Here is a 12,042-nt window from a genome sequence, read left to right as displayed (position 1 = left end):
AAAATAGGAGGTCCTTCCTATAAAATGCAGTACATGAAAATATATATCAAATTGACTGATGAGCTAAATATCAAATTGGAAATATAAAACTTTTCTAGAAGAAAAAATATGAGAGCACAACTTATGGCATTGGGATGGGGAAAAAATCTTGTTTGTGGTAAAAAAAAAAAAAAGCACAAACTATAAAGGGAAAGACTGAAAAACAAACTAAAATGTTATGTACCACAAAAGACACTATCAACAAAATTAAAAGTAAAACTATGGGAAAAGTTATTTGTAGCATATAGAGAAAACAACAGGGTACTATAAAGAATCTGTATTTCTCTCTATATATCTATTTACTGTCATCATCATCTGTTTGTGTGTACTTATGAAATTCAATAAGAAAAAGGCAGCCGAGTGGAAAGATAGATGTATTAGTTTCCTACAGGTTCTGTAACAAATTACAGCAAACCAAGAGGCTTAAAATAATGCAAATATATTATCTTATAGTTTTGGAGGTCAGAAGCCTAAAAGTTAAGAAATCTTGAAGTGAAGACATTATTCTGTGTTTGTTTTTTTTCCTGAAGCTTCTAGGGGGAAATCCGTTTTCTTGCATTTTTCAGTTTCTAGAGGCTGCCTACATTCCTTGGGTCATGTATTATCCCAGCCTCTGATTCTGATATCATATCTACTTCTCTGTCTGTGGCCCCTTTGCCTCCCTCTTAGACAGACCCTTATAATTACACTGGGCCCACCTGAATAATCCAGGATCATCTCTTCCTCTCAAAATCCTTAACAGTCACATCTGCAAAGTTTATGTTGGCACGTAAGGTAACGTATTCACAGCTTTCAGCGATTAGGGTATGGACATTTTGGGGGCACCATTAGTCCACCTACAATAATGGACAAACAATATGAATGATTAATTCATAGGATAGGAAATCTGAGTAATCACTAATGATTTGAGAAAAATATGAATAAAGCTCAGTGGTTACCTGAAAAACCAAGTGCACTTCCTCAATATTTTGGAAAAAGTAAGTCTGATAAAACCAAGAATTTTGAGCATGTAGGAAAGGGAAAAATACCACAATACCTATTATATTTGTTTACATGACTATTTATGGCCTAACTCCAGGCAAAAATACTCAGGAAATCTCTCACACATGTGTAACCACATAGAGACATGTAAAAGAAGGTTTGATACATAATCCTGTGGAATCAGAAGAAATTAAGCACAACCAAAAGGTGTACGAATGGGAAAATGAATACATAAATTGCCCTGTATTCACATGGGGGTATTACTCACTAATAAAAATGAAGGTACATTATCTGCATTTATCAACGTGGTTAGATCTAGAAGTCATAATATTAAGTGAGGAAAATAATTCCCACAGTAATATGTATAACAAAATAATATTTAAGTAAGACTTGTAAAATCATGCAATACAATGAATGCTGTTTATGAAGATGTACATATTTAGTTAAAGTATAAAAATGCGGTGGAACATAATAAAAATCAACTGCAGGATAGTGGCTGTGTCTGGGGAAGAGAGATGGAACTGGGATTGCAAAAGACACAGGGAATTCACCTGAATTTATCATTTTTTATTTATTTAATGAAATCTGAAGTAAATGTTAGCCTTTGCTAGTAAAGTATGGGAGTGTTTATTACATTACTCTTCTGAATGTTTGAGATATTTAATACTATTTTAAAGTGGTAATTGAAGTGTTAATGAAATGAGGGTATTTTTCTGTTGATTTTTATCTTTTAAGAGCTCTGTCCTTAATTTGTATGTAAAGAGATTTCCTTACATTTCCAGAGGAAGTAACAATAACTAGAGTTATTTTTGGTTTCAAAGATTTCCTTTACAGTTGAATACTTGTGAAGTAATTTACAAATGACAACGTACTCTATAAATCTCAAGGAGGTTTAATTACTGTAGCTTCTCTTTCTTTTAAAGAAATATCAACACTATATGTCTGTTTTATTAAAAAGGCATACCACCTTCTGTGGAAAGATTGAGTCCCAATTCTGTGTAAAGGCAGGAATGTTTGTTTTGGACTTTAGTTTATAAGGTGATTCTTCTTGAACTGAAGGGTACAATAACTCTGGGGAGCTAAGCAGATCATATTTTATTATTCTTTTTTTTATTTTTCTGCAAATAATGAAACTAAGTAGCCATGAGACTAAGGTTGTGCTAATGTACTGTGATGCAAATTTCAGGACACATATTTCTGATTCACCATTTAGTACTTATTCCACTATTTCGGTAAAAAGAAATCTCAGTGATCACATTAGACCAGGGCCCTATGTCATACCTTTTATTATTATTATTTTTTTAACCAAGGAGGCAAGTTAATAAAAATAACTTTAAAAATAAGTAAATATGTAATCAGTGGAATATATGCCCTTCCTAATTCCAAGAATTAGGAGCCCTTTTCAAAATTACAAAAGCCTTGACTAGGGCTTCCCTGGTGGCGCAGTGGTTGAGAGTCCGCCTGCCGATGCAGGGGACGCGGGTTCGTGCCCCGGTCCGGGAAGATCCCACATGCCGCGGAGTGGCTGGGCCCGTGAGCCATGGCCGCTGAGCCTGCGCGTCTGGAGCCTGTCCTCTGCAACGGGAGAGGCCACAACAGTGAGAGGCCCGCGTACCGCAAAAAAAAAAAAAAAAAAAAAAAAAAAAAGCCTTGATTAATCCCTGCAACTCCATGCAAGTACTTGTACTGTTAGAATCTTACCCCTTCTTCTGGTCCAATAGGAAGAGTCAGTTCGGTAAAGATGAGAGTGGCAGCTAGGAAATGGTAAGAACCAAACCACTACTTCTGTAGACAGAGAACTGTGTAGTATGGGATCTTCTTTAGGAAAGGAAGAAGAAAATCCTTCCGAGAAATTAAAACTCCTTATCTAAAAACATACACAAATTAAAAACTTTATTAAAGTTCTGTTTTCGTTTGCCAGGGCTACCTTAACAAAGTACCACAGACTGTAACTTAAACAACAGAAATTAACTTTGTCACAGTTCTGGAGGCTGGATCAAGTGTCAGCAGAGTTGGTTTCTTCTAAGGCCTCTCTTTGGCTTGTAGACCATTGTCTTCTCTCCAAGCCTTCTCATACTCTTCCTCTGTGTGTCTGTGTCCTAATCTCTTCTTACAAGGACACCAGTCATACTGGATTAGGAGACTATCTTCACGTACAGATACATTCTGAAGCACTGGAGGTTAGGACTTTGACATATGAATTCGAGAGGGGCATAACTCAGCCAATAATAATTTCTGAAATGTCAAAACGTAGAAACTTGTTGATTAACATCTTTCTATCATAAACCAAAAATAGGTGGGCCTTCCCTCTTTCCTCCACATTGTACAGTGATGATACATTATGATTTATGTGGGGCATTTTCAAGAGAGGTTCTTCCTATTTTGTCTTGATCCCAGGCCCCCCAAATATCTAATGGGAGTGAGTGACGGTAATGAGGTATGCATTGCTTTTTTCATTTTGAAGAGGATAATATGATCTGAATAGGCTTTTAAAAAATATTGGACCAAAGGTTTATCTTATATCATTGTGAAATTTGAAAGCCATGCTAATCCTATATGGCTTCATGATGAATATCAGTATGGAAATCTCACTATATTTTACTCATCACTGTGGCCAGATATGAACATATTTCATTCTCCCCTGCACACTGTCTACTATAATCCGTTTCTGTTGGTGGCTCCCTTACTCTACATACTTTCCCAAGTCAGAAATTTGGAAACATTTTAATACTTCTCTCTTTTTAAACACATACAAAGGAACTATTGCCAAACTCTATGTATTATTCCACCAAGTTTCATAGGCTCAATTTTGGAAGTCAGTGTTTGAACATTGACCCTTTCTTTGATTTACATGCCTGTCAAAATTATCCTTTTCTTCCACAAAGTAATGGATGCCTTTGACTGAATAAGGGAAATACTAACAACAAAGTGAAAAAAAGAAAAAAATGCCAATAATACTCAAAATATTGTCTCCCTACATGAGTCTGATTTTCTCCCTTTAACATTATTTAATGCTCAATTAAATCCAAATTCCTTAGCCTTTCCAGAAATCCCTTTTGAAGAACTACATACCTAATATTTATCCACATTCCTCTTTGAACTTTATGTGTCATAAATGGACACATTTATGACAGTTGACAAGTTGGCTTTTACTTTCCCCCATTGGTGTGCTTGTGAATATTTGACCACCGGTTCTGGGGGTTGAAGGGGTCAGGGTAGGGTAAAGGGACTTGATTGATGGCATTTGCTGGTTTCTATAGTGTAAATACTTCCACCATGGCTAATTTTAAGCTACTTACATGAAATCAACAGGCTTGCAAAATTCCTGAAAATTTTACAGTTGGTCCTTGTTAAACAGTAAATCCAACTCTAGCATACCACTGGTTCCTATACCCACAAATTTTATCTCAGGGCTTCAAATATGCTACTTCCTTGAGTTAAAATAGTCTTCTTTCTGTGCCTGAGAAGTTTCCATTAATCTTTTAAAATGCAGCTTAGATGTCCTTCTGTCTTAGAACCTGCCTCACCCCTACCCCCAGCTTTCCCGGGTGGTCTATCACTGCCTCATCAGTTTTTCTCCTCATCATTGTAAGTGCTTTTATGTTGAGTTCATCACAGTATCATGTTATCTTTTTATTTATCTGTTTTCCAATTACATTGTTAGTATTGGAAAGCACTTCAGTTTTGCAGATGAGGAAATGGATGCGCAGAGCCTAACAGTATGGGGAAACATAATACCACATTTATTTATTTTTTAATCGCTCAGTATTTAAAAGAATGGACAGAATAGTACTCGAAAGCTTACATTTACCTTTGTTTGACCTTAGACAAATGATTTAGCCTTCCTGACCTTAAGTATTGTCATCTACAAATGGACATAATAATATGTATACTCAAGAGACTGTTGTAAGTGCCTGTGAAGTACAGGACAGTGTGTGACACCTAGGAACCACTGAACGAAGGGTAACTCTAGGCTGTATCAGAGGTGAAAGCACATGAGAAGAACCTCCATTATTTCTGATGATGCTTTGGACAAGGTACAATGTGGACTCACCTTACACATGTGTCTTGCGAGAGTGAAATAACTTCACAGTTTCAGATGAAATAGAGCGTTCATTCTTAAAATGTATGTCCTTCAGTATTTTATCATGATGCCTCTAACATTTAAAAAAAAAATTCTCCTACTTGAACGCTATCCCAGATTTCAGGCTTTTTCTTTTCATCCAGAATAGGCACTTCATAATGTTGGTTGTACCCATTTAGTCTACGGCCTACTGTTTTCTGTTTCTGTTCCTTCAGGCTTTGCACGCAAGATTCCTTGCCTGTGACCATCCAGTCCTGCATCATGCCGAAAGACTGCGAAACCACCGAGTGGTCCTCCTGGAGCCCCTGCTCCAAGACGTGCCATTCAGGGAGACTCTCGCCAGGATTTAGAAGCAGGAGCCGGAATGTGAAGCACGTTGCTGTTGGAGGCGGAGAGGACTGCCCTGAACTTCTCGAGAAGGAGGCCTGCATCGTTGAAGGAGAACTTTTGCACTCATGTCCCAGGTATTGTGTATTCTTTGGCATGAGTGTTCAGTTGTTCTATATAATCTCACTTTATGTGGTATAGAGAGGTTAACAATAACTGTAGCTGTGACTTATGACTCAGTGCAGAGTTTCATATTAGGCAGTAAAGCCTAGGGGGGGTAAGAGCATGGGTTGTGTTGATTGCCTGGGCTCCAATCCTATTTCTAATTATGTGATTGTTATGACTTTGTAATTTATGTGAATTTTGGCAAGTGACTTAAATCTAGTGCCTCAGTTTACTATTCTACTAGCAGTACTTACTTCATCCAGCACCTGGCGTATCATAAGTGCTTAATAACCATTAGTTATCATTACCTGACATGTCACACCTAATTTTTTTTTTTTTAAGCCTTAAATTTTTTTTTTTTTTTACATCTTTATTGGGGTATAATTGCTTTACAATGGTGTGTTAGTTTCTGCTTTATAACAAAGTGAATCAGTCATACATAAACATATGTTCCCATATGTCTTCCCTGTTGCGTCTCCCTCCCTCCCACCCTCCTCATCCCACCCCTCCAGGCTGTCACAAAGCACCGAGCCAATATCCCTGTGCCATGCAGCTGCTTCCCACTAGCTATCTACCTTACTGCGTTTGTTAGTGTGTATATGCCCATGACTCTCTCTCGCCCTGTCACAGCTCACCCTTCCCCCTCCCCATAACCTCAAGTCCGTTCTCTAAGAGGTCTGCGTCTTTATTCCTGCTTTACCCCTAGGTTTTTCATGACATTTTTTTTTTCTTAAATTCCATATATATGTGTTAGCATACGGTATTTGTCTCTCTCTTTCTGACTTACTTCACTCTGTATGACAGACTCTAGGTCTATCCACCTCATTACAAATAGCTCAATTTCGTTTCTTTTTATGGCTGAGTAATATTCCATTGTATATATGTGCCACATCTTCTTTATCCATTCATCCGATGACGGGCATTTAGGTTGTTTCCATCTCCGGGCTATTGTAAATAGAGCTGCAATGAACATTTTGGTACATGTCTCTTTTTGAATTATGGTTTTCTCAGGGTATATGCCCAGTAGTGGGATTGCTGGGTCATATGGTAGTTCTATTTGTAGCTTTTTAAGGAACCTCCATACTGTTCTCCACAGTGGCTGTATCAATTTACATTCCCACCAAGAGTGTAAGAGGGTTCCCTTTTCTCCACACCCTCTCCAGCATTTATTGTTTCTAGATTTTTTGATGATGGCCATTCTGACTGGTGTGAGATGATATCTCATTGTAGTTTTGATTTGCATTTCTCTAATGATTAGTGATGTTGAGCATTCTTTCATGTGTTTGTTGGCAGTCTGTATATCTTCTTTGGAGAAATGTCTATTTAGGTCTTCTGCCCATTTTTGGATTGGGTTGTTTGTTTTCTTGTTATTGAGCTGCATGAGCTGCTTGTAAATTTTGGAGATTAATCCTTTGTCGGTTGCTTCATTTGCAAATATTTTCTCCCATTCTGAGGGTTGTCTTTTGGTCTTGTTTATGGTTTCCTTTGCTGTGCAAAAGATTTGAAGTTTCATTAGGTCCCATTTGTTTATTTTTGTTTTTATTCCCATTACTCTAGGAGGTGGGTCAGAAAGGATCTTGCTTTGATTTATGTCATAGAGTGTTCTGCCTATGTTTTCCTCTAAGAGTTTGATAGTTTCTGGCCTTACATTTAGTTCTTTAATCCATTTTGAGCTTATTTTTGTGTATGGTGTTAGGGAGTGATCTAATCTCATACTTTTACATGTACTTGTCCAGTTTTCCCAGCACCACTTATTGAAGAGGCTGTCCTTTCTCCATTGTACATTACTGCCACCTTTATCAAAGATAAGGTGTCCATATGTGCATGGGTTTATCTCTGGGCTTTCTATCCTGTTCCATTGATCTATCTTTCTGTTTTTGTGCCAGTACCATACCATCTTGATGACTGTAGCTTTGTAGTATAGTCTGAAGTCAGGGAGCCTGATTCCTCCAGTTCCTTCTTTCGTTCTCAAGATTGCTTTGGCTATTCGGGGTCTTTTGTGTTTCCATACAAATTGTGAAATTTTTTGTTCTAGTTCTGTGAAAAATGCCAGTGGTAGTTTGATAGGGATTGCATTGAATCTATAGATTGCTTTGGGTAGTAGAGTCATTTTCACAATGTTGATTCTTCCAATCCAAGAACATGGTATATCTCTCCATCTATTTATATCATCTTTAATTTCTTTCATCAGTGTCTTATAATTTTCTGCATACAGATCTTTTGTCTCCTTAGGTAGGTTTATTCCTAGATATTTTATTCTTTTTGTTGCAATGGTAAATGGGAGTGTTTTCTTGATTTCACTTTCAGATTTTTCATCATTAGTATATAGGAATGCCAGAGATTTCTGTGCATTAATTTTGTATCCTGCCACTTTACCAAATTCATTGATTAGCTCTAGTAGTTTTCTGGTAGCATCTTTAGGGTTCTCTATGTATAGGATCATGTCATCTGCAAACAGTGACAGCTTTACTTCTTCTTTTCCAATTTGGATTCCTTTTATTTCCTTTTCTTCTCTGATTGCTGTGGCTAAAACTTCCAAAACAATGTTGAATAATAGTGGTGAGAGTGGGCAACCTTGTCTTGTTCCTGATCTTAGTGGAAATGCTTTCAGTTTTTCACCATTGAGGATGATGTTTGCTGTGGGCTTGTCATATATGACCTTTATTATGTTGAGGAAAGTTCCCTCTATGCCTACTTTCTGCAGGGTTTTTAATCATAAATCGGTGTTGAATTTTGTCAAAAGCTTTCTCTGCATCTATTGAGATGATCATATGGTTTTTCTCCTTCAATTTGTTAATATGGTTTATCACATTGATAGATTTGCGTATATTGAAGAATCCTTGCATTCCTGGAATAAACCCCACTTGATCATGGTGTATGATCCTTTTAATGTGCTGTTGGATTCTGTTTGCTAGTATTTTGTTGAGGATTTTTGCATCTATGTTCATCAGTGATATTGGCCTGTAGTTTTCTTTCTTTGTGACATCCTTGTCTGGTTTTGGTATCAAGGTGATGGTGGCCTCGTAGAAGGAGTTAGGGAGTGGTCCTCCCTCTGCTATATTTTGGAAGAGTTTGAGAAGGATAGGTGTTAGCTCTTCTCTAAATGTTTGATAGAATTCGCCTGTGAAGCCATCTGGTCCTGGGCTTTTGTTTGTTGGAAGATTTTTAATCACAGTTTCTATTTCAGTGCTTGTGATTGGTCTGTTCATATTTTCTATTTCTTCCTGATTCAGTCTTGGCAGGTTGTGCATTTCTAAGAATTTGTCCATTTCTTCCAGATTGTCCATTTTATTGGCATAGAGTTGCTTGTAGTAATCTCTCATGATCTCTTTTATCTCTGCAGTGTCAGTTGTTACCTCTCCTTTTTCATTTCTAATTCTATTGATTTGAGTCTTCTCCCTTTTTTTCTTGATGAGTCTGGCTAGTGGTTTATCTATTTTGTTTATCTTCTCAAAGAACCAGCTTTTAGTTTTATTGATCTTTGCTATTGTTTCCTTCATTTCTTTTTTATTTATTTCTGATCTGATTTTTATGATTTCTTTCCTTCTGCTAGCTTTGGGGTTTTTTTGTTCTTCTTTCTCTAATTGCTTGAGGTGCAAGGTTAGGTTGTTTATTCGAGATGTTTCCTGCTTCTTAAGGTGGGCTTGTATTGCTATAAACTTCCCCCTTAGAACTGCTTTTGCTGCATCCCACAGGTTTTGGGTCGTTGTATCTCCATTGTCATTTGTTTCTAGGTATTTTTTGATTTCCTCTTTGATTTCTTCAGTGATCTCTTCATTATTAAGTAGTGTATTGTTTAGCCTCCATGTGTTTGTATTTTTTACAGATCTTTTCCTGTAATTGATATCTAGTCTCATGGCGTTGTGGTCAGAAAAGATACTTGATACAATTTCAATTTTCTTAAATTTACCAAGGCTTGATTTGTGACCTAAGATATGATCTATCCTGGAGAATGTTCCATGAGCACTTGAGAAAAATGTGTATTCTGTTGTTTTTGGATGGAGTGTCCTAAAAATATCAATTAAGTCCATCTTGTTTAATGTATCATTTAAAGCTTGTGTTTCCTTATTTATTTTCATTTTGGATGATCTGTCCATGGGTGAAAGTGGGGTGTTTAAGTCCCCTACTATGAATGTGTTACTGTCGATTTCCCCTTTTATGGCTGTTAGTATTTGCCTAATGTATTGAGGTGCTCCTATGTTGGGTGCATAAATATTTACAATTGTTATATCTTCTTCTTGGATCGATCCCTTGATCATTATGTAGTGTCCTTCTTTGTCTCTTCTAATAGTCTTTGTTTTAAAGTCTATTTTGTCTGATATGAGAATTGCTACTCCAGCTTTCTTCTGGCTTCCATTTGCATGGAATATCTTTTTCCATCCCCTTACTTTCAGTCTGTATGTGTCTCTAGGTCTGAAGTGGGTCTCTTGTAGACAGCATATATAAGGGTCTTGTTTTTGTATCCATTCAGCTAATCTGTGTCTTTTGGTGGGAGCATTTAGTCCATTTACATTTAAGGTAATTATCGATATGTATGTTCCTATTCCCATTTTCTAAATTGTTTTGGGTCGTTATTATAGGTCTTTTCCTTCTCTTGTGTTTCTTGCCTAGAGAAGATCCTTTAGCATTTGTTGTAAAGCTGGTTTGGTGGTGCTGAACTCTCTCAGCTTTTGCTTGTCTGTAAAGGTTTTAATTTCTCCATCAAATCTGAATGAGATCCTTGCTGGGTAGAGTAGTCTTGGCTGCATGTTTTTCTCCTTCATCACTTTCAGTATGTCCTGCCACTCCCTTCTGGCTTGTAGGGTTTCTGCTGAGAGATCAGCTGTTAACCTTATGGGGATTCCCTTATGTGTTATTTGTTGTTTTTCCCTTGCTGCTTTTAATATGCTTTCTTTGTATTTAATTTTTGACAGTTTGATTAATATGTGTCTTGGCGTATTTCTCCTTGTATTTATCTTGTATGGGACTCTCTGTGCTTCCTGGACTTGATTAACTATTTCCTTTCCCATATTAGGGAAGTTTTCAACTATAATCTCTTCAAATATTTTCTCAGTCCCTTTCTTTTTCTCTTCTTCTTCTGGAACCCCTATAATTCGAATGTTGGTGCGTTTAATATTGTCCCAGAGGTCTCTGAGACTGTCCTCAGTTCTTTTCATTCTTTTTTCTTTATTCTGCTCTGCAGTAGTTATTTCCACTATTTTATCTTCCAGGTCACTTATCCGTTCTTCTGCCTCAGTTATTCTGCTATTGATGCCATCTAGAGTACTTTTAATTTCATTTATTGTGTTGTTCATCGTTGCTTGTTTCATCTTTAGTTCTTCTAGGTCCTTGTTAACTGATTCTTGCATTTTGTCCAATCTACTGTCCATTCTATCTCCAAGATTTCGGATCAACCTTACTATCATTATTCTGAATTCTCTTTCAGGTAGACTGCCTATTTCCTCTTCATTTGTTAGGTCTGGTGCATTTTTATCTTGCTCCTTTATCTGCTGTGTGTTTTTCTGTCTTCTCATTTTGCTTATCTTACTGTGTTTGGGGTCTCCTTTTTGCAGGCTGCAGGCTTGTAGTTCCTCCTGTTTTTGATGTCTGTCTCCAGTGGCTAAGGTTGGTTCAGTGGGTTGTGTAGGCTTCCTGGTGGAGGGGGCTAGTGCCTGTGTTGTGGTGGATGAGGCTGGATCTTGTCTCTCTAGTGGGCAGGTTCACGTCTGGTGGTGTGTTTGGGGGCGTCTGTGGCCTTATTATGATTTTAGGCAGCCTCTCTGCTAATGGGTGGGGTTGTGTTCCTGTTTTGCTAGTTGTTTGGCATAGGTTTTCCAGCACTGTGGCTTGCTGGTCGTTGAGTGAAGCTGGGTGCTGGTGTTAAGATGAAGGTCTCTGGGAGATGTTCGCCGTTTGATATTATGTGGAGCTGGGAGGTCTCTTGTTGACCAGTGTCCTGAAGTTGGCTGTCCTACCTCAGAGGCAGAGCCCTGCCTCCTGGCTGGAGCACCAAAAGCTTTTCATCCACAGGCTCAGGATAAAAGGGAGAAAAAGTAGAGGGAATTAGTAGAAGTATGAGGAAAGAAAGAAGGAAAGGAGGGTAGGAAGGAAGGAAGAAAGAAAGAAAGAAGCAAAGAAGGCAAGAAGGAAAGAAAGGAGGGAGGGAGGGAGGGAGGGAAGAAGGAAGGAAGGAGGGAAAGAAGGAAAAAAGACAGAAAGAAAGAAGATACAGTAAAAATAAAATAAAGTATAATAAAGTTATTGAATTAAAAACTTCTTATTTAGAAAAAAAAAAAAAAGGGACGGAAAGAACCTTAGGACAAATGTTGGAAGCAAAGCTATACAGACAAAATCTTACACAGAAGCATACACATACACCCTCACTAAAAGAGGTAAATGGGGAAAAATCCTAAATCTTGCTGTCAGAGACCACCTCCTCAATTTGGGATGATTCGTTGTCTAAAGGA

General features: G+C 37.6%; 1 protein-coding gene across 1 annotated transcript in view; it reads left to right on the top strand.

Annotated features, from left to right (window-relative positions):
• THSD7B (thrombospondin type 1 domain containing 7B) overlaps positions 1-12,042 on the top strand; it is a 778,062-nt gene that overhangs the window by 220,808 nt on the left and 545,212 nt on the right. The window contains exon 3 of the mRNA XM_060152966.1: positions 5,320-5,568. Within this exon, the coding sequence (XP_060008949.1) occupies positions 5,320-5,568 (249 nt within the window). The remainder of the gene's footprint in view (positions 1-5,319; positions 5,569-12,042) is intronic.

The sequence above is a fragment of the Lagenorhynchus albirostris genome, chromosome 6 (genome assembly GCF_949774975.1).
Source record: "Lagenorhynchus albirostris chromosome 6, mLagAlb1.1, whole genome shotgun sequence".
In the NCBI taxonomy this organism is placed as follows: Eukaryota; Metazoa; Chordata; class Mammalia; order Artiodactyla; family Delphinidae; genus Lagenorhynchus; species Lagenorhynchus albirostris.
Note: the sequence above shows the minus strand (reverse complement) of the source record. Positions and strands in the feature narration are given on the sequence as shown.